This window comes from Girardinichthys multiradiatus, chromosome 21, assembly GCF_021462225.1.
Source record: "Girardinichthys multiradiatus isolate DD_20200921_A chromosome 21, DD_fGirMul_XY1, whole genome shotgun sequence".
Lineage (NCBI taxonomy): Eukaryota > Metazoa > Chordata > Actinopteri > Cyprinodontiformes > Goodeidae > Girardinichthys > Girardinichthys multiradiatus.
The window spans coordinates 7,552,464-7,571,239 of NC_061813.1; the positions used below are offsets into that span (position 1 = coordinate 7,552,464).

An 18,776-nucleotide genomic window follows, 5' to 3' on the forward strand; every position below is an offset into this window, starting at 1 on the left:
TTGTTCTGCCAATATACAGAAAGGTTTGGATTATTTTTGTTTTATTCTTACCTTATGGAAAACATTACATATAGGGATTTACAGTACATTGAAAAATTGGAATAGGATGACAAATTCTCCACAGCCTCCGGTTTATGTTAATATTTTTGATTATTAAGAATGAGTTAGAAGTATATCCTGACAACCCATTTTTGAAAGCAACAAGAGTAACTTCATATTTTTAACTTTCTTGGAGTTTTAGGAATTGAAAAAACATCTTGGAAGACCTGAAAATGCATTGGAATAAATCTGTTTATGGCCGTCTGAATAGGTGGTTATAGCTTGCTTTATCCTGCTCTGCCAAGCACTCGTCACAGGTTAAGCTGATGATTTTAGAATGTGTTAAAAAAAACAATCTTTAAGCAAACTGGCTGAGCCAAAGCCTCAAGGTCTGCCTGCTGAATGACACAAAGAGCTAAGGATTCTTCTATAATGTGTTTGGATAAGTCTGGAATCAACAGGTTTTTACATGGCAACTTGAGTTAAATGACAAACTCTGGAACCATTACCACCATTGATTTTATTTAGGCAGATTTTAATCAGTATAACAGCTAAAAGACACTTTTGTGTTCAGTTCCAAACATGTTATAAAATGTTGTTTCCCATCTAAATTTGATTAATTGTATCTAATTATTAAGATGATTGTAGTCATCTGGTTTGTCCTCCCGGGTTAAAAAGACACAAAAATGTATAAATGGTTTATGATATACCATTTTACTAGTAACTACAGCTGTGCCTTCTATTGGCAAGAACTACCTTTGTTACAACCCTCTTAAGGAAGTCCAGGCCAGGGACCATAACAACCTTACAGTTAAAAAGCACAGCTTGGTAATGTTTTTTAACCAAGCATTAGCAGTGGTGCTAAACTAGCTAAAGCTTAAAACTAACGTAGTGTTGCCAGCTTAGCAAATCTGTTGCAATATTTAGTGACTTTTTAAGATCCCTTTGACAAGTGGGACCAGTCCCTCCCAGCAGCAGTTAAGACCCTCGCTGCCTCCAGACTGCAAATTATTCCCGCTAGTTGATCCTATTACAGTCAGAGCAGGGGTGAAGTATAAAACATATAAATTCCTGCACTACAATTAAACACTGTATTTTTTTTTCCTCCTAAAAACAGAGGAGTTTAGGAGTTGTGACATTAAAAACAAGAATTGACAGAAAAGTTTACATGTAGTTCTAAAAACATTTAAGAGTTTTTTTACACACTAGATGTCTCTTTGATGGTGTTATTCCTGTCTCATATAGTATCTAGAATGACAACATGCACATGGCCAATTATGCAAATAAGGTAATCATTTAAGAACTTCTTTACTAATTCAATAACCAATTTGCTCAATGACAAGTGGGCAGAAGTCAACTTATGCTCCAACATAAAAATCTTAGTAAACACATCATCATTTTGAACTTTTAATAACTTGATAAATTCTATCAAAAGACAACTCATATAAACTTATCAGGGTATCTTGGTGTTCTCTGTTGGACATGATGAATGAGAATGAGGTTTCACTGAACCAACATCTATACTTAATCTCTAATCAGAATGTTTATGAAGGATTGTTTCCATAAATAACTACTTAATATTGTAAAAGTTGAAGAAAATATTAAACATCAAATTTATAAATTATTATGCTTGGTTAAAATTTTAAGAATTGTAATATCAAATATTTAGTACTCTCTAAAACTTCTATTTATAGTGTCAGGAATTCTAATTAATGTTGTTTCCAGCTCCTCATTGTCTACAGTTAGCTCTTCATTGTGACTGTGGTCATGTTCTAGCAGTGTCTTTCAGCTCTGTCATTAAGTCTGTGGATGGATGAGGATACATGACCTATGTAAAGCACAACCTGGTCATCAAAACCCATATCATAGCTCCACCCTGTGGAGAGCAAATGGCAGGCAGGAGCCACAGTGAGATGAAAGGTGAACCAAGAGCAAGGATGAGATTTCTGATAGTTACAACTGGTGAGTCCAGTTTGTAACCAGATTCCAATGATAATTATTTTATTCATTTCTAGTTATCATTACATAATAGTGTGATGATGAAGCTTCAGACCTGAGGGATTTGACAGGTCTTTCATCCTTAAATGATTAACAGTTAGGAGTGTAAGGAGATCTCACAGCATGAGTCTCACAATGTTAAAATGCCACAATATTTCTCATCAAAATTATGAATGTCCCTCAAAATTATACAGTACAGACCAAAGGTTTGGACACACCTTCTCATTCAAAGAGTTTTCTTTATTTTCATGACTATGAATATTGTAGCTTCACACTGAAGGCATCAAAACTATGAATTAACACATGTGGAATTATATACTGAACAAAAAAGTGTGAAACAACTGAAAATATGTCTTATATTCAAGGTTCTTCAAAGTAGCCACCTTTTGCTTTGATTACTGCTCCGCACAGTCTTGGCATTCTGTTGATGAGCTTCAAGAGGTACACCTGAAATGGTTTTCCAACAGTCTTGAAGGAGTTCCCAGAGATGCTCAGCACTTGTTGGCCCTTTTGCCTTCACTCTGCGGTCCAGCTCACCCCAAACCATCTCAATTGGGTTCAGGTAAGGTGACTGTGGAGGCCAGGTCATCTGGCGTAGCACCCCATCACTCTCCTTCTTGGTCAAATAGCCCTTAAACAGCCTGGAGGTGTGTTTGGGGTCATTGTCCTGTTGAAAAATAAATGATGGTCCAACTAAACGCAAACCGGATGGAATAGCATGCAAGATGCTGTGGTAGCCATGGTGGTTCAGTATGCCTTCAATTTTGAATAAATCCCCAAGTGTCACCAGCAAAGCACCCCCACACCATCACACCTCCTCCTCCATGCTTCTTAAAGTAATGATGGCCACTTGTTTTTCTTTACTTAGCTGCTTTTTTCTTGCCTCAATACAAATTCTGACAGTCTATTCAGTAGGACTATCAGCTGTGTACTGCATCCACCTTCTGCACAACACAACTGATGGTCCAAACCCCATTTATAAGGCTTGAAATCCCACTTATTAAACCTGACAGGGCACACCTGTGAAGTGAAAACTATTTCAGGTGACTACCTGTTGAAGCTCATATATATATATATATAAGACATATTTTCAGTTGTTTCACACTTTTTTGTTCAGTATATAATTCCACATGTTAATTCATAGTTTTGATGCCTTCAGTGTGAAGCTACAATATTCATAGTCATGGAAATAAAGAAAACTCTTTGAATAAGAAGGTGTGTCCAAACCTTTGGTCTGTACTGTATATATATATGTGTATATATATATATATATAGAGAGAGAGAGAGAGAGATCTATATATATATCTAAGGCTTGTTTATTCAAATTATTTATGAGTATACTGTGCCCACTGTATCTGGTCCAGATAAGGACAAGATAAGGTGGGCACAAGTCATCATATACAGGTCCTTCTCAAAATATTAGCATATTGTGATGAAGTTCATTATTTTCCATAATGTCATGATGAAAATTTAACATTCATATATTTTAGATTCATTGCACACTAACTGAAATATTTCAGGTCTTTTATTGTCTTAATACGGATGATTTTGGCATACAGCTCATGAAAACCCAAAATTCCTATCTCACAAAATTAGCATATTTCATCCGACCAATAAAAGAAAAGAGTTTTTAATACAAAAAACGTCAACCTTCAAATAATCATGTACAGCAATGCACTCAATACTTGGTCGGGAATCCGTTTGCAGAAATGACTGCTTCAATGCGGCGTGGCATGGAGGCAATCAGCCTGTGGTACTGCTGAGGTCTTATGGAGGCCCAGGATGCTTCGATAGCGGTCTTTAGCTCATCCAGAGTGTTGGGTCTTGAGTCTCTCAATGTTCTCTTCACAATATCCCACAGATTCTCTATGGGGTTCAGGTCAGGAGAGTTGGCAGGCCAATTGAGCACAGTGATACCATGGTCAGTAAACCATTTACCAGTGGTTTTGGCAATGTGAGCAGGTGCCAGGTCGTGCTGAAAAATGAAATCTTAATCTCCATAAAGCTTTTCAGCAGATGGAAGCATGAAGTGCTCCAAAATCTCCTTGATAGCTAGCTGCATTGACCCTGCCCTTGATAAAACACAGTGGACCAACACCAGCAGCTGACACAGCACCCCAGACCATCACTGACTGTGGGTACTTGACACTGGACTTCTGGCATTTTGGCATTTCCTTCTCCCCAGTCTTCCTCCAGACTCTGGCACCTTGATTTCCGAATGACATGCAGAATTTGCTTTCATCCGAAAAAAGTACTTTGGACCACTGAGCAACAGTCCAGTCTCTGTAGCCCAGGTCAGGCGCTTCTGCCACTGTTTCTGGTTCAAAAGTGGCTTGACCTGGGGAATGCGGCACCTGTAGCCCATTTCCTGCACACGCCTGTGCACGGTGGCTCTGGATGTTTCTACTCCAGACTCAGTCCACTGCTTCCGCAGGTCCCCCAAGGTCTGGAATCGGCCCTTCTCCACAATCTTCCTCAGGGTCCGGTCACCTCTTCTCGTTGTGCAGCGTTTTCTGCCACACTTTTTCCTTCCCACAGACTTCCCACTGAGGTGCCTTGATACAGCACTCTGGGAACAGCCTATTTGTTCAGAAATTTCTTTCTGTGTCTTCCCCTCTTGCTTGAGGGTGTCAATAGTGGCCTTCTGGACAGCAGTCAGGTCGGCAGTCTTACCCATGATTGGGGTTTTGAGTGATGAACCAGGCTGGGAGTTTTAAAGGCCTCAGGAATCTTTTGCAGGTGTTTAGAGTTACGTGATTCAGATGATTAGGTTCATAGCTCGTTTAGAGACCCTTTTAATGATATGCTAATTTTGTGAGATAGGAATTTTGGGTTTTCATGAGCTGTATGCCAAAATCATCTGTATTAAGACAATAAAAGACCTGAAATATTTCAGTTAGTGTGCAATGAATCTAAAATATATGAATGTTAAATTTTCATAATGACATTATGGAAAATAATGAACTTTATCCCAATATGCTAATATTTTGAGAAGGACCTGTATACAGGGGTTCGACAATTAAACTGAAACACCTGGTTTTAGACCACAATAATTTATTAGTATGGTGTAGGGCCTCCTTTTGCGGCCAATACAGCATCAATTCATCTTGGGAATGACATATACAAGTCCTAGACAGTGGTCAGAGGGATTTTAAGCCATTCTTCTTGCAGGATAGTGGCCAGGTCACTACGTGATACTGGTGGAGGAAAACGTTTCCTGACTCGCTCCTCCAAAACACCCCAAAGTGGCTCAATAATATTTAGATCTGGTGACTGTGCAGGCTATGGGAGATGTTCAACTTCACTTTCATGTTCATCAAACCAATCTTTCACCAGTCTTGCTGTGTGTATTGGTGCATTGTCATCCTGATACATGGCACCGCCTTCAGGATACAATGTTTGAACCATTGGATGCACATGGTCCCCAAGAATGGTTCAGTAGTCCTTGGCAGTGACGCGCCCATCTAGCACAAGTATTGGGCCAAGGGAATGCCATGATATGGCAGCCCAAACCATCATTGATCCACCCTCATGCTGGGTGGTACGGTTCTTTGAGGCTTCTCCACACCGTAACTCTCCCAGATGTGGAGAAAACAGAAAAGGTGGACTCATCAGAGAACAATACATGTTTCACATTGTCCACAGCCCAAGATTTGCGCTCCTTGCACCATTGAAACCGACGTTTGGCATTGGCATGAGTGACCAAAGGTTTGGCTACAGCAGCCCGGCCGTGTATATTGACCCTGTGGAGCTCCCGACGGACAGTTCTGGTGGAGACAGGAGAGTTGAGGTGCACATTTAATTCTGCCGTGATTTTGGTAGCCGTGGTTTTATGTTTTTTGGATACAATCCGGGTTAGCACCCGAACATCCCTTTCAGACAGCTTCCTCTTGCGTCCACAGTTAATCCTGTTGGATGTGGTTTGTCCTTCTTGGTGGTATGCTGACATTACCCTGGATACTGTGGCTCTTGATACATCACAAAGACTTGCTGTCTTGGTCACAGATGCGCCAGCAAGACGTACACCAACAATTTGTCCTCTTTTGAACTCTGGTATGTCACCCATAATGTTGTGTGCATTTCAATATTTTGAGCAAAACTGTGCTCTTACCCTGCTAATTGAACCTTCACACTCTGCTCTTACTGGTGCAATGTGCAATCAATAAAGACTGGCTACCAGGCTGGTCCAATTTAGCCATGAAACCTCCCACACCAAAATGACAGATGTTTCAGTTTCATTGTCCAACCCCTGTATATATAGAACTTTGTTCATGTTAGGGCTGCTTTAGAAACAGATATTAAAAACTATGATAAAGACTCATCATAGCTGGACTTGAATATTCTATACAGATTGCAGATTTTTCGAAACAGATTTTGTGATTTGTGGCACAATCTGTTGTTCAGACTTTCCAAACAACAGGCAGACTATGTATTAGGTTTTGTTTTTTACAGCATTGAGTCTGTCTGTGTCTAAGAGAGTAAATGTTCAAATGAATGAAATGAGCATGGAGAGAGTTTTATGATGATTGTGTTACAAGGCAATTAGAACTAAGAAAATATATACCACAGTAAAACGATATGCAATAATAAACTAACAGCATTTAGAGTTAAGGATTCCCAGCTTTGCCTGTTTACATCGGCCCGATTAAGGAGGGGAAGTGTGGCTTTACTTTCCTACAGGGAGCTGCTCAGCATGTAATACACATTAGTGTGTAAATGTTGGAGGTACCTACATTAGACGACGTCCAAGCAATGCAAAATGTCCGTAAATAACTGGATTTAACTCATCAAAAGGGATGTAATGAGCAAAAAACACAACAACAAGAGCTTATGTATTTGAATGTACTTTCATCCACTGTTTTCTATAAATTGAGAGTGAGGTTGTGGTTGTAGGGTGTGACTGTGATGAGTTTTCCACTCAGATATTAAAGTGTGGACATTAAGAGTCTCAGTGTATACTGTAGTTTCAAATTACAGATTTTGGCTAGATGATTTAAAAGAGTAAACTTTTTAGTGCTCTTGCTGTATGTAATAATCATTGCCCACCAGTCAGCCAACATTTTGTACCACGTAAACAAGTCCAACACCAACATAAAGCATCTCTGCAAGCTCTCCTGTGCTATTATGTGATGAAATATCTGGGAAAATTGTTTATTAATCAGCTATAGGTGGAGGTGGAGCCACACCTGGATCAATATCAGTTTGCATACAGAAGGAAACAGAGGACAAGTGATGCCGTTTTAATGGTTATGAATCTGGTTTTAAAACATCTGGAGAGTCAATTTGCATATGCAAGACTGTTTATTTAATTCTACACATCTGTCTGAAAAAAACTGATACAGCTGAATGTGAACCAATTTTTAATTAAGTGGGATCATTCTTTCCTGTCTAGCCAAGACCTACAGCATGCACTGTGGCGGTTCGCAGCCGAGTGTGAAGCAGCTGGGATGAAGATCAGCTCCTCCAAGTCCAAGGCCATGGCTCTCGACCGGAAAAGGGTGGCTTGTCCTCTTCAGGTTGGAGGGGAGTTCCTGCCTCAAGTGGAGGAGTTTAAGTATCTCGGGGTCTTGTTCACAAGTGAGGGAAGAATGGAGCGGGAGATCGACAGACGGATCGGTGCGGCTGCCACAGTAATGGGGGCGCTGTGCCGGTCTGTTGTGGTGAAGAGAGAGCTGAGCCGAAAAGCGAAGCTCTCGATTTACCGGTCGGTCTACGTTCCTACCCTCACCTATGGCCAGGAACTTTGGGTCATGACCGAAAGAACAAGATCCCGGATACAAGCGGCTGAAATGAGCTTCCTCCGTAGGGTGGCCGGGCACTCCCTTATAGATAGGGTGAGGATTTCAGCCATCCGGGAGGGGCTCGGAGTAGAGCCGCTGTTCCTCCACATCGAGAGGTGCCAGTTGAGGTGGCTCGGGCATCTATACCGGATGCCTCCTGGACGCCTTCCTCGAGAGGTGTTCCAGGCACGTCCCACCGGGAGGAGGCCCAGGGGACCGCCCAAGACACGCTGGAGGGACTATGTATCTCGACTGGCCTGGGAACGCCTTGGGCTCCCCCCGGAGGAACTAGAGGAGGTGTCTGGGGAGAGGGACGTCTGGGCGTCTCTGCTGAGTCCGCTGCCCCCGCGACCCGGTCCCGGATAAAGAAGAAGACGACGAACGAACAAACAAACATTCTTTCCTGTTTTTTAGGACACAGCGGGTCAAACTGAACTCTGTCTTCACTGATATTGCATTTAACAGGACAGTTCACCTATTTTATTGATACTTCACTCTAATGACTGTGTTTGCTCACAGCTAAATCAATATGTTGTGAAATTGTTCACATTGGCAATGACCTCATACGGGTCCAAACACTAACAGCATTAGTGTTTGGACCCATCAGTGTCTCCACTATGTCCGCAGACTCAAGTCATTCTGTTTGTACAGATATTCCCATGATTTTTTACTGAGCAACAACTCAGTCAATCTGAAGGCATGACTCTACATGCTGGTTTGGTAACTTAACTGTTACATTTTAAAGCTCAGATTATGGGTACGACGGTTCCTCTAACTCCTCAAGAACAGTTTGAACAGACCATCTTCAGGCAGGCAGACTGAATTCTAACAGATACCTCTCATGGTTTTCACTCTGAGGATACCCTACTAAACTCAGGACAAAGGTACAGATTTCCTCTCTGTAAGCATAACTGGTACAAGCACTCTTTGCTTCCTTAATCAGTTATTGATGAACACAGAGCACAAGATGAACATGTCAGGAAAAAGGCAAAGCTACTTAGATAACAAATTCCTCATTAACCAGTCTGCTTCTCTAATCATGTATTAAGTGGCTGGAGGAGCATGTGCTCTTTATTAAGGTTCCTTCTGTGTTTTTCTACCCATGAGAAGATGGCACTGTTTTAAGTCACTTAATTGTTTCATGTGTTTTTTTACCTATAAACCTTTTTAGTCAAGTTGCATTTTAGGGAACTGGTGCTTTAAATCTTATTAATTTATTTATGTATTTATTTATTATCTGTGTAATGCTATGGAAGAGTAGGATGACTTTGATTCGGCACAAGGATCTTTTTAATGCCTGGTTGAAGTCCAATGATTCCAACAGGTTGGAACAGGATAAAAACCTTATGTTGTATCTGAAGGAATATCTTAGTTGTTTATGCATCGATGCAGATTCTCCTGCTCTGGGAATCCATCCCTGAATAATAAAGGCTTAGGGACATTTGATCAAATATTACAGGGTTCCAGACTGTATTTACATTTGAACCTGTATGTATAATTTACCCTTGTGGGTTAAAAATGCACAATGAATCTCACCTTGTGCACGCAATTCTAGTTCTAAAGATATGTTCGGCCATGATGAGTGTAAGTAAACGTCTCACCGGCACTGTACATCAGAACAATGCTGAGCTGCCTGTGAATAAGGCCTGAAAGAACTGTCAGTTATGGCTGACATTATTGCAATTCGATATTTTAAAACAATATTTGTTTCAACTCACCGGGGCACCTTTTGGTCCAACAGTACCAACTGGTCCAGCATCACCACTCTCCCCCTGAAGAGACAGGAACCATGGTATATACCAACATTAGGTTTCTGAGATTCACATTTCTTTTTGTTGTTGGTTGGTTGTGTTGTTTTTCATTGAAATATTACAGTTCCTACATCATCAGCTGGTTGGTAACAGTATTTCACATTTGTAGCTGTCAGTGTTTTTTCCATCAGGACCATGAGTAGAACAGTAGCCTTACCTCTTTGCTTTACAAAATCTACATTAACTCAAATGCAAGTATTCACAGTTCAGTTGCATTACAGCATAAGCATTTCATAAAAAATCACAGAGTGGATCATCAAAGTGTAAACATGTTTCTGTGGTGTAAAAAATAAATATATAATAAATCATTTCACACTTTCTTCAACCTTCAATGTGACATTTACCTTGATTCATGTGTGTTGGAGCAGGGATGCAGGACAGTAGCTCCCCAGAACTGGAGTTGGAGACACCTTGTCTAAGACCATTCAGGGCCTTATATACAGTCCACAAGATTTTGAAATCTATCGTTTTACAAGCAGGAAGCCAGTGTAGTGATTTAAGGACTAATTTGATAAGATCAAATTTCCTAGTGTTGGTCAGGACTCTGGCAACTGCATTTTGGATGAGCTGCTTGATTGATTTTTTTTACAGAGACCAGTATAGACAGCATTTCAATAACCTATTGAAAAATTCATGCTCTTTTTTATCCAGTGTCCTGCTAGGATTGCAAACCTAATAGTTTGAAATGTTTTTTGCCTGTTTTGTGCTCTTTAGCCTAATTGAGTGCAGTTTACTACCAACTTCTTACCTTGCATTTTTGGGACCAAAAACATAATTTGTCTTTCCCGCATTACACTGGAGGAAATGCTTACCCACCCATTCATCATATAAATGTTGAATAAACGTGGCCTGAGAATAGGGCCTTGAGGGACCCCACGTGATTTATTTTTTGCTTGCTCAAAAGTATAGTTATCATATTGCACAATGTGGGCCTGCTCTGCCAAAAAGATCCTTACCAGTTTAGCACAGTACCCGACAATGCAACCCATTTTTTCAATCTCTTAATCCAGATGTAAAACTATGACAGAAGTGATTGGTTCATTGCTGTTCATCAACCAATTTCTTCCCTTGCAGTACTGCAATTATTCAAACAGTAAACGTAAATTTAAGATCTTTTGATTCCCATATAGGCACAGAACATAAATGATGACCGCAGTACTGTGCCACTGTTACCCACAATGAGGTCTTGTTTTGTGTTGCTGCATCACTTTTAGAAAGTGTCACAGTGGAAATTAATAGCATCTGTGGAATGGTTTCACTTCTTGCCACTAAAAGTGGGTTTAGTTAAATTGTTTCCGTTTTAAAAGATCGATTTAACTGATACTGTTTTTAGCTCTTTTGGTGGGGTACTAATTTTCCTTCCTGTGATTAAATAATTGGCAAGCTAAGGCTACCCTTTTAGTTGAGAAATCTAGAGAGAGGCATTAGTGGCAAACTGTTATCTTCAATGTTCAAAAAGTATTACTGATTCTGAGTCTAGAGTCTTTTCCGACTTTTAATTTCATTTAGCTCCATCCATGGTTCCATTATCTCTGACCAGCTTCCCTGTTCTTACTGAGGATAAGTATCTCCAAAGCATTCTGCCAGAAATTATATTTTATATGTAGGACGGTAAGTTTGAATTTGATCTCAAATGACCAAAACCAATTATTCTACATGTTTGCTGTGTGCTACATGGCTTGTGGTAAACTGCTTACATAACTTCTAAATGCTTTCTTTTCACAATGCCACTCCTTCATAAAGGCCAGATTGGTGCATTCACGAATAGTTGTCTTGTGAAAAGATTCTCCCACATGAGCTGTGAATCTCTGCAGCTCCTCCAGAGTTACAATAGGTTACTCATTTTATTTTAAATTATTGATTTTACATTTTTATTTGTAAAATTTGATGCAAACCATGTGTTACTGCCTTTTAATTTGCAATTATCCACTACTTTGTGTTGGTCTGACATGTAAAATCTCAATAAAACACATTGTGTTTGTGGGATGTAATGTGGCAAAATGTGAAACAGTTACACTGCCCTGTTTAGTTGATTTCTACACCTTCCTGAATTTTTGCACAAGCTAGGTGAGAAAGCAGAAAGTAAGTTCAAGGTGAGCAGAAGACCAAGGAAAAAGGTTATCTGACATTTGAATACTGTAAATAAACCATGGTATTCTTCCTTCCAACCTCTCTGGAACCTTTCAGGTTGCAGTGTAAGAATACTATTGACTTTAGGAAAACCCATTCAGGTATTAAACAATAATTGTTCAGACTTTATGCAGGTAATTCTGGTGACAGAACCTGATATCTACTGTCTGAATTTTGGGTTTTAGCACCAAGCAAAACCACAAGCCAGTATTAGAAAATCCAAGGGACATTCTGTGTTTAATACTGTATGCTGTGAGTTCATCTCTGGCAGCAGTTTTTACTGATGCATGGGCACAGCTTGTGTGGTAAGTCCTGTGGTCAGAACTCTCACAGCGAGCGAGCAGTCGGCTTGTAAAAACCAAAAACTCAGGGCAACAAACATATTGAAAACCACGATAAAACATGGAAATAATCCTATAGCAATCTGTTGTACCCCAGAAGCTGCTCATAGCAAGTTATACTGCTCAATTATATTTGCTGACTGTGTTACGACCCAAGTGGTATTTGAACTGGTTCCAGGATGGACCACAGCAATTCACTGGTGCTGTCAATGAACATGTAAAACAAGCTACAAAACATATTCTGGAACAACAGGCTTGGCATTCAGTTGTAAATGACATGTGACTCTGTGCAATTTTACCACAGAGTTTCAATCTACCATATCTTAAGGATAAAGTGCACAAAAGACTGAGTTGTTCTCATTATCAGTTGCATTCATTCCAAACTCAAAAGCCGACATATTGTGGCCACGTTGCACCTACTGGAAGGTCAGAAAGGGAGTTATTCAATTTAAACACCCTTAAGTGAAAGAATAAGAAAAATGTCCGCAGTTGAGTTCGTGAATGTAAAATGATTGAGTAGAGAAGGTTTTGCCTCAATCAAGGTACAGTCTGTGTATCAACAACTTTGTACATCCTGGCTGCCTTACAAGGATCTTAGAGGGAAATAGAAGACAGGCGATGCTACTCACATGTAGTAAATTAAGTGATCATGGGCAAGTGTGAGCGCCTCTCTAAAAAGCAGGAGTTTCAGTGGTGTCCTCATGTGGAGCAGTCAGGTGGGTGCTACCACAATGTAAAAGAGGAAACACATAAGCAATCATTTTAGAGAATCAACTGTTGCTGCCCAATGTAATTTCCAAACAATCTGAAGTCCATTATTCTACAGTGAGGTAGATCATCTGCAACTAGAAACCATTTAGGATTCACCTCAAGGTCAGACTGTGCATTCCTCACAGAAATTTCTGTTCAGATTCTAAAGCATTTACTTTACCACAGGGGCCTCCATTCTGCAGCCCCCTTGCTGTGAGGTGATCACAAGACCCTCCGCAATGGCTTTCAATAACTTTTTTGTGTGTTTTCTGGCAATATTTGAGTTGAATTTCCACCACAGAGCAACTCTAACAAAGTAGGGAACATGTATGTTGGTGAAAATATATATTTTTTGTCATAAGGTCTCAAACTAAACACTTCATTGTGTAAATTGCAATGTACCAATGAAAAAAATGTTTTTAGTTTCTTTTTGCATGTTTGATATTTTTCTTAATTTTAAAATATAAAAATAGAAATAAAATGGTGGTTCTTTAATTGAAAAAATCCTACTGTAGATATTTATAGACTATTCATTTGAAGGGTCAGATAATTTTTCTTTACATCGAAGTCTTAGAGTGTTAACAACTTAGTAAGTAAAATTTGTGATTTTTCATCAGATGTAGCACAAACGTGAACTATTTATAGTAAAAACAGATATGTGATCTGTTCTGCTGGGATAACCTGCATGTTTCATTGACTGTTGTGCATTTCTAGAGTCCTTTCTCCAACCTGACCTTATTGTTTGTCTCATGCTGTGTTAGCGCTTCATTTAGGGAAGAAAGCCTATAAAGACCTAGCCTATGACATCTTACAGCATGTAGTGAATAAATTTCTCCTTTGCTTGATCCTTGCTTTGAAACAATGTTCCAGACATACAATACATTCAATTGTGGTTCACTGTATTTTTTTAGCAGCCTATATTTTTTATTGACATTTGTTTTTAGAGCTTTCAGCTCCGAGATGTGAAGATGTTACAGAGGATGTAACAGTGAACTAGGGATTAGTCTGCCTTTCTACAAGGACAGCGTCTCATCAACTTCTCTGGACTTGTCTATTTTCTCTTGTTCTAGACATCCTGAGATTTATGTCCAGCTCTCATTTATTGGGCCGTAGTTGGGCGTCTTGGCTGTGTAATTATGAGGTCTGCTACTTGTATGGGTTTATGTGTGTAGTGCGGTGAGACACTTCAAAAGAAAACAGATGCAGTGAAGAACTATTTCAATTGTTTCTTTGCAACAAACACACTGAGCACTGCATTTCACATCATGGCTGGAATTAGAAGAAGAAGCCCTGTGGCTGTGTAGAAAGCTTAAACAGAGACACAGGGCACTGAAAACCTTGTGGTGTCAAGGCGTCTGTTGGCCTTGACACTATGAGGTCTCGCAGCTGAAATCTAGACAAAGAGGATTAGACAGAGTTTTTCTGACCCATTTTTGAAGTTCATGTCATCTTACTTTTTGTTCTTGCAAGTTTAACCTTATATATAGAAGTAATAACATCTAGACATATATCTAATTATTACTCAGGGCTTAAATTAAATATTAGATCAAATCAATAATAATTTAAGATGCAAAATTTAAATTTTAAGACTTAGACAAGTTCTTTACTTTGGATTTGTGGAAATACTCGTGACATACTTATGACTTTTTAGATTTTTAATTCATCATGTATATTATAAAAATGTAATTTCATATTGGCAAATAATTTACCAGTAGATGTAGCAGAGTAATAGAAAACCAACCGATCCAACAGCATATGTATGCTACTGATTCTGTATAGTTAGGTTGACGGATTGATTAAAGCAAGATTGTTCATTTCTGGTCACTGTGTTGCAGACAGTTTGTTAAATGATCCCAAAACATTGAATCCAAACCATAGTACACTGTGAAGCATGGTGGCTAGAGCATTATTGTATAGGGATAGTTGTCATAGTAAGGGGTCAGGCCTATTTATCTCAAACCGGGTGTCTTGAATGAGTTTGAATGCATCAAAATACTTGAAGAAATTCAAATAGTTCTTTCAACAAGACAGCGACCCCAAACACAGTAAGCAGCATCTTGATTCCAGACCAACAAGAACAACGTTATGGGGTGGCCAATCTAATCCGTGTACCTTAATTTAATAGAAAACTTGTGGGATGGTAAGAAAAAACTTGTTCAATATTACCATACAGAGAACTGAGTAACGTTCGGACACAACATGTGGACCTCCTTTTGCTTCTTGCATCTGCTACTTGTGGCAAACAAGTGATGGTTTGGAGGTCTAACAGCTGCTAGCGTTACAACTTTAAACTGACTTTTATATTTAGAAGGCCTCTGAAGTCTCCCGTAAATCACAATCACAGGGTTTAAAAATAACCCAACTGAGAGCTTCACTGTCTTCCTTCTGATTTGAAATATTTGCCTGTACAAGCAAGTAATTTTGTTAATAATAGGCTATCGTTCAGGGCTTCAAATGGGACCTGAAGTTTCCCAGTTTAAACACTGAAACAACTTACTGTTCTTACAGATAACAATTATACATTTCCTGATTACAGGGCAGAAATCTGAAACCGTATCTCTGTCACATCGTCCCCAGCTAAGTTTTTCATAATCCACATTGTAAACTCAGTCTGATAATAATAGACCTAATCCTGCATCAAAGATGTATTTTAATCTTTACTGCCACGTCACACCGATTTTGTTTGAATGTTGCTTTATAGTATGATGCTAAAATGGAGCAGCAGAGTGATTAAAGGTCACAGTGACAACCTGAAGCCTTGCAGTTTATCTAACTGTAGGCCTCATTAACATGCAATGGAGCTGTCACAGATGACTGAGAAGAATTTTTACGGTAGATGGGCGATACTTCCTCGGGCGACCACACTGCCTGCTAATTTAGTTCACATGTGGATCTTTATTTTGTTGCCTTACTATCACTGGCTGCTCAGTCCCTGCAGGCTCTGTGGGAACTCCACTTCTGCACAGCAGCGTGAGTTGGACTATATACATCTCCCTTACTTATTTCAATTACTGTGTTAACTGGTGAACATGAGAAACCTCCTTGGATCATTAGAACTCCCAGATTCCCAGAAACAATTGCCTACTGAGAATATGAGCTGTTTGTTGTGCAACAGGGCCAGCAGCAGAGACATGTGAACAGAAATAATTTTATCTGACTGTAAGGGCTTGTGTTGATTGCGTTTCAGCTCATCCGTTTTCCAACAAGAAAACCTGATCACAAACCCTTATTTTTTTCAAACTGAAGTCAGTAGACAAAGAGATCCACATGTTTTTAGCTGCTGATTAGCAAAAGCAACTCTGTCAAAACAACTGGAGAAGTCAAATCTGTATTTCTGTTATAACAGCAATGCATTTTATTGGGATTTTATGTTATAGACAAACAAAAGGTAATATATAATTCTGAGGTGAAAGGAAAATCATTCATGGTTTTCTTTTTTTTAATGGACATCTTAAACAAGTGCTACAGGCATTAGTATTCAGCCACCCTGACCCAACAAATTTTTAGAACAACCTTTTGCTGTGAATACAACTGCAAGTACGATCTCCAGACGCTTAGGCTGGCTCTAGGGACGTGGTATGTCACCTCGCTGGGGGGGAAGGAGCCTGAGCTTGTGCGGTAGGTCGAGAGATATCGACTAGAAATACTCGGGCTCACCTCCACGCACAGCGGGACTCTGGAACCCATCTCCTCGAGAGGGGCTGAGCTCTCTTCTACTCTGGAGTGTCCAGCAGGGAGAGGAGGCGAGCTGGGGTGGGTTTGCTTGTTGCCCCCCATCTCAGCCGTCTCGTGTTGGGGTTTACCCCAGTGGATCAGAGGGTCGCATCCCTGCGCCTTCGGGTTGGGGACAGGTCTCTGACTGTCGTTTCGGCCTATGGGCCGAGCGGTAGTGGGGAGTATCCGGCCTTCTTGGCGTCCCTGTCAGGGGTGCTGCACAGTGACTGCTGGGGGACTTCAACGCCCACGTAAGAAACAGCAGTGACACCTGGAGAGCCGTGATTGGGATTGTCCATAATGAACACAATGTTCAAGCATAAGGGTGTTCATCAGTGCACTTGGCACCAGGATACCCTAGGCAGGAAGTTGATGATCGACTTTGTTGTCATGTCTTCGGACCTTCGGCCGCATGTTTTGGACACTCGAGTGAAGAGAGGGGCGGAGCTGTCCACTGATGACCACCTGGTAGTCAGTTGGATCCGCTGGAAGAGGAGAAGGTTGGACAGACTTGACAGGCCCAAGTGCATAGGGTTCTGGTGGGAACGTCTGGCGGAGCCCTCAGCCAGGGATATATGCAACTCTTACTTCTGGGAGAGCTTTGACCAGGTTCCGGGGGAGGTTGGAGACATAGGGTCTGAGAGGACCATGTTCTCCACATCTCCCATTCTCGATGCTGCTGCCCGTAGCTGTGGCTCTGAGGTCTGCGATGCCTGTCGTGGTTGGCAATCCCCGAACCCGGTGGTGGACACCGGCAGTAAGAGATGCTGTCAAGCTGAAGAAAGAGTCCTATCGGCTGTGGTTGGCTTGTGGGACTCCTGGGGTGGCTGACGGGTACCGTGAGGCCAAGCGTGCCACAGCCCAGGCTGTGGCAGAGGCAAAAACTCGGGCCTGGGAGGAGTTCGGTGAGGCCATGGAGAAGGACTTCCGGTTGGCCTCGAAGCAATTCTGGCAAACCGTCCGATGCCTCAGGAGGGGGAAGCAGTGCTTCGCCAACACTGTTTACAGTGGGGGTGGGGAGTTGCTGACTTCGACTGGGGAAATTATCAGGCGGTGGAAGGAGTACTTGGAGGATCTCCTCAATCCTGCCATCACACATTCCCTGGTGGAAGAAGAGGCTGAGGACTAGGGGTTGAACTTGTTGGTGTCATCCATTTTGGTCGGGCAGTTCGACATGTGCAGCTCAACGGCAATCACAGCTCTGACGTTACCCGGGATTATAAAACCCGCGGAAAATAAACCTTCGTAGTCATTTCCAGCATGTCTCACGGGACGATGCATCGGAGGCGCATATCTGGAGAGACAAAAGCCTGCAGGCAAATTTTTTTCCGCCACACGGCCATTCCTACAACAGTTTCAAAGCTGGGAATCTGTCTGATACAAGAACGTCAGAAGATTCATTTACCGATCGAAGACCACGGCGACACCGGTGTAGGTGAAAAACCCCAAAGGTTTTATTTCCAAGGAGAGGAGTTTTCCCTTGTGATTCAGTAGACTAAACGGTCCTTCATATTTTCCCCTTTTGGATGGATGAGAAGTTTACTGCGTTTTTCTTTTGAGTTGATCACGGATGCGTGATCCCCCCCTCGTTTCTCTTCAGACCTGACCCATCCTGAACCGGTGAACAGAAGAAATCCATGTCAAACTAATTTCGTTCTTTTTTATATGAAATCAGATAGGTGCATTTAGAGGTATGGGCAGGATGAGGCATGGTTAAGGTGATTTAGAATCACCAGTAGTTAAACCAAGGTATCAACTTGTTGCATGCAATATTGATTGAAGTGTTTTATGCTGAGCTGTTTTGATCTGCTGTGCGGCTGAATCGCACAGCGCGGATCAGTAAGGTACGTGTGTATGTTTTTTTCCAGCTTATCCCAAATCAGCCAGGAGTTAAAAGTTGGACTTTTACAGTTTTCCATTCAAAGCAACTGCAGTCTGAGCCTTGTGGCCTGACCACTCTGTTGTTCCAGTTTTATTACCGGAGTTTTTCCACTGAGTTCCTGCCTCAGAGTTTTATGACTCTTTGTCCGATATTTGGGGCAATCAGCGGCTAGTGGCTAAGGGCGCAGCCCATCGTTTTACCAGCTGTTCGCCACAATCGAGACATCAGCACACCAGGAGGCCTTCTCTTTCCAAGTTAACCCAAATTTCACATTTTGTCCATAAAACTGCTGGTTTGATCTTTATAGACACTCAATGCGCATATATTTTCT

The 18,776-nt window shown here is 41.0% G+C and overlaps 1 protein-coding gene across 1 annotated transcript in view; it reads right to left on the minus strand.

The window, feature by feature from the left end:
- Positions 1-18,776, minus strand: part of si:dkey-225n22.4 (collagen alpha-1(XXI) chain) — a 97,792-nt gene that overhangs the window by 37,242 nt on the left and 41,774 nt on the right. The window contains exon 19 of the mRNA XM_047349254.1: positions 9,536-9,589. Within this exon, the coding sequence (XP_047205210.1) occupies positions 9,536-9,589 (54 nt within the window). The remainder of the gene's footprint in view (positions 1-9,535; positions 9,590-18,776) is intronic.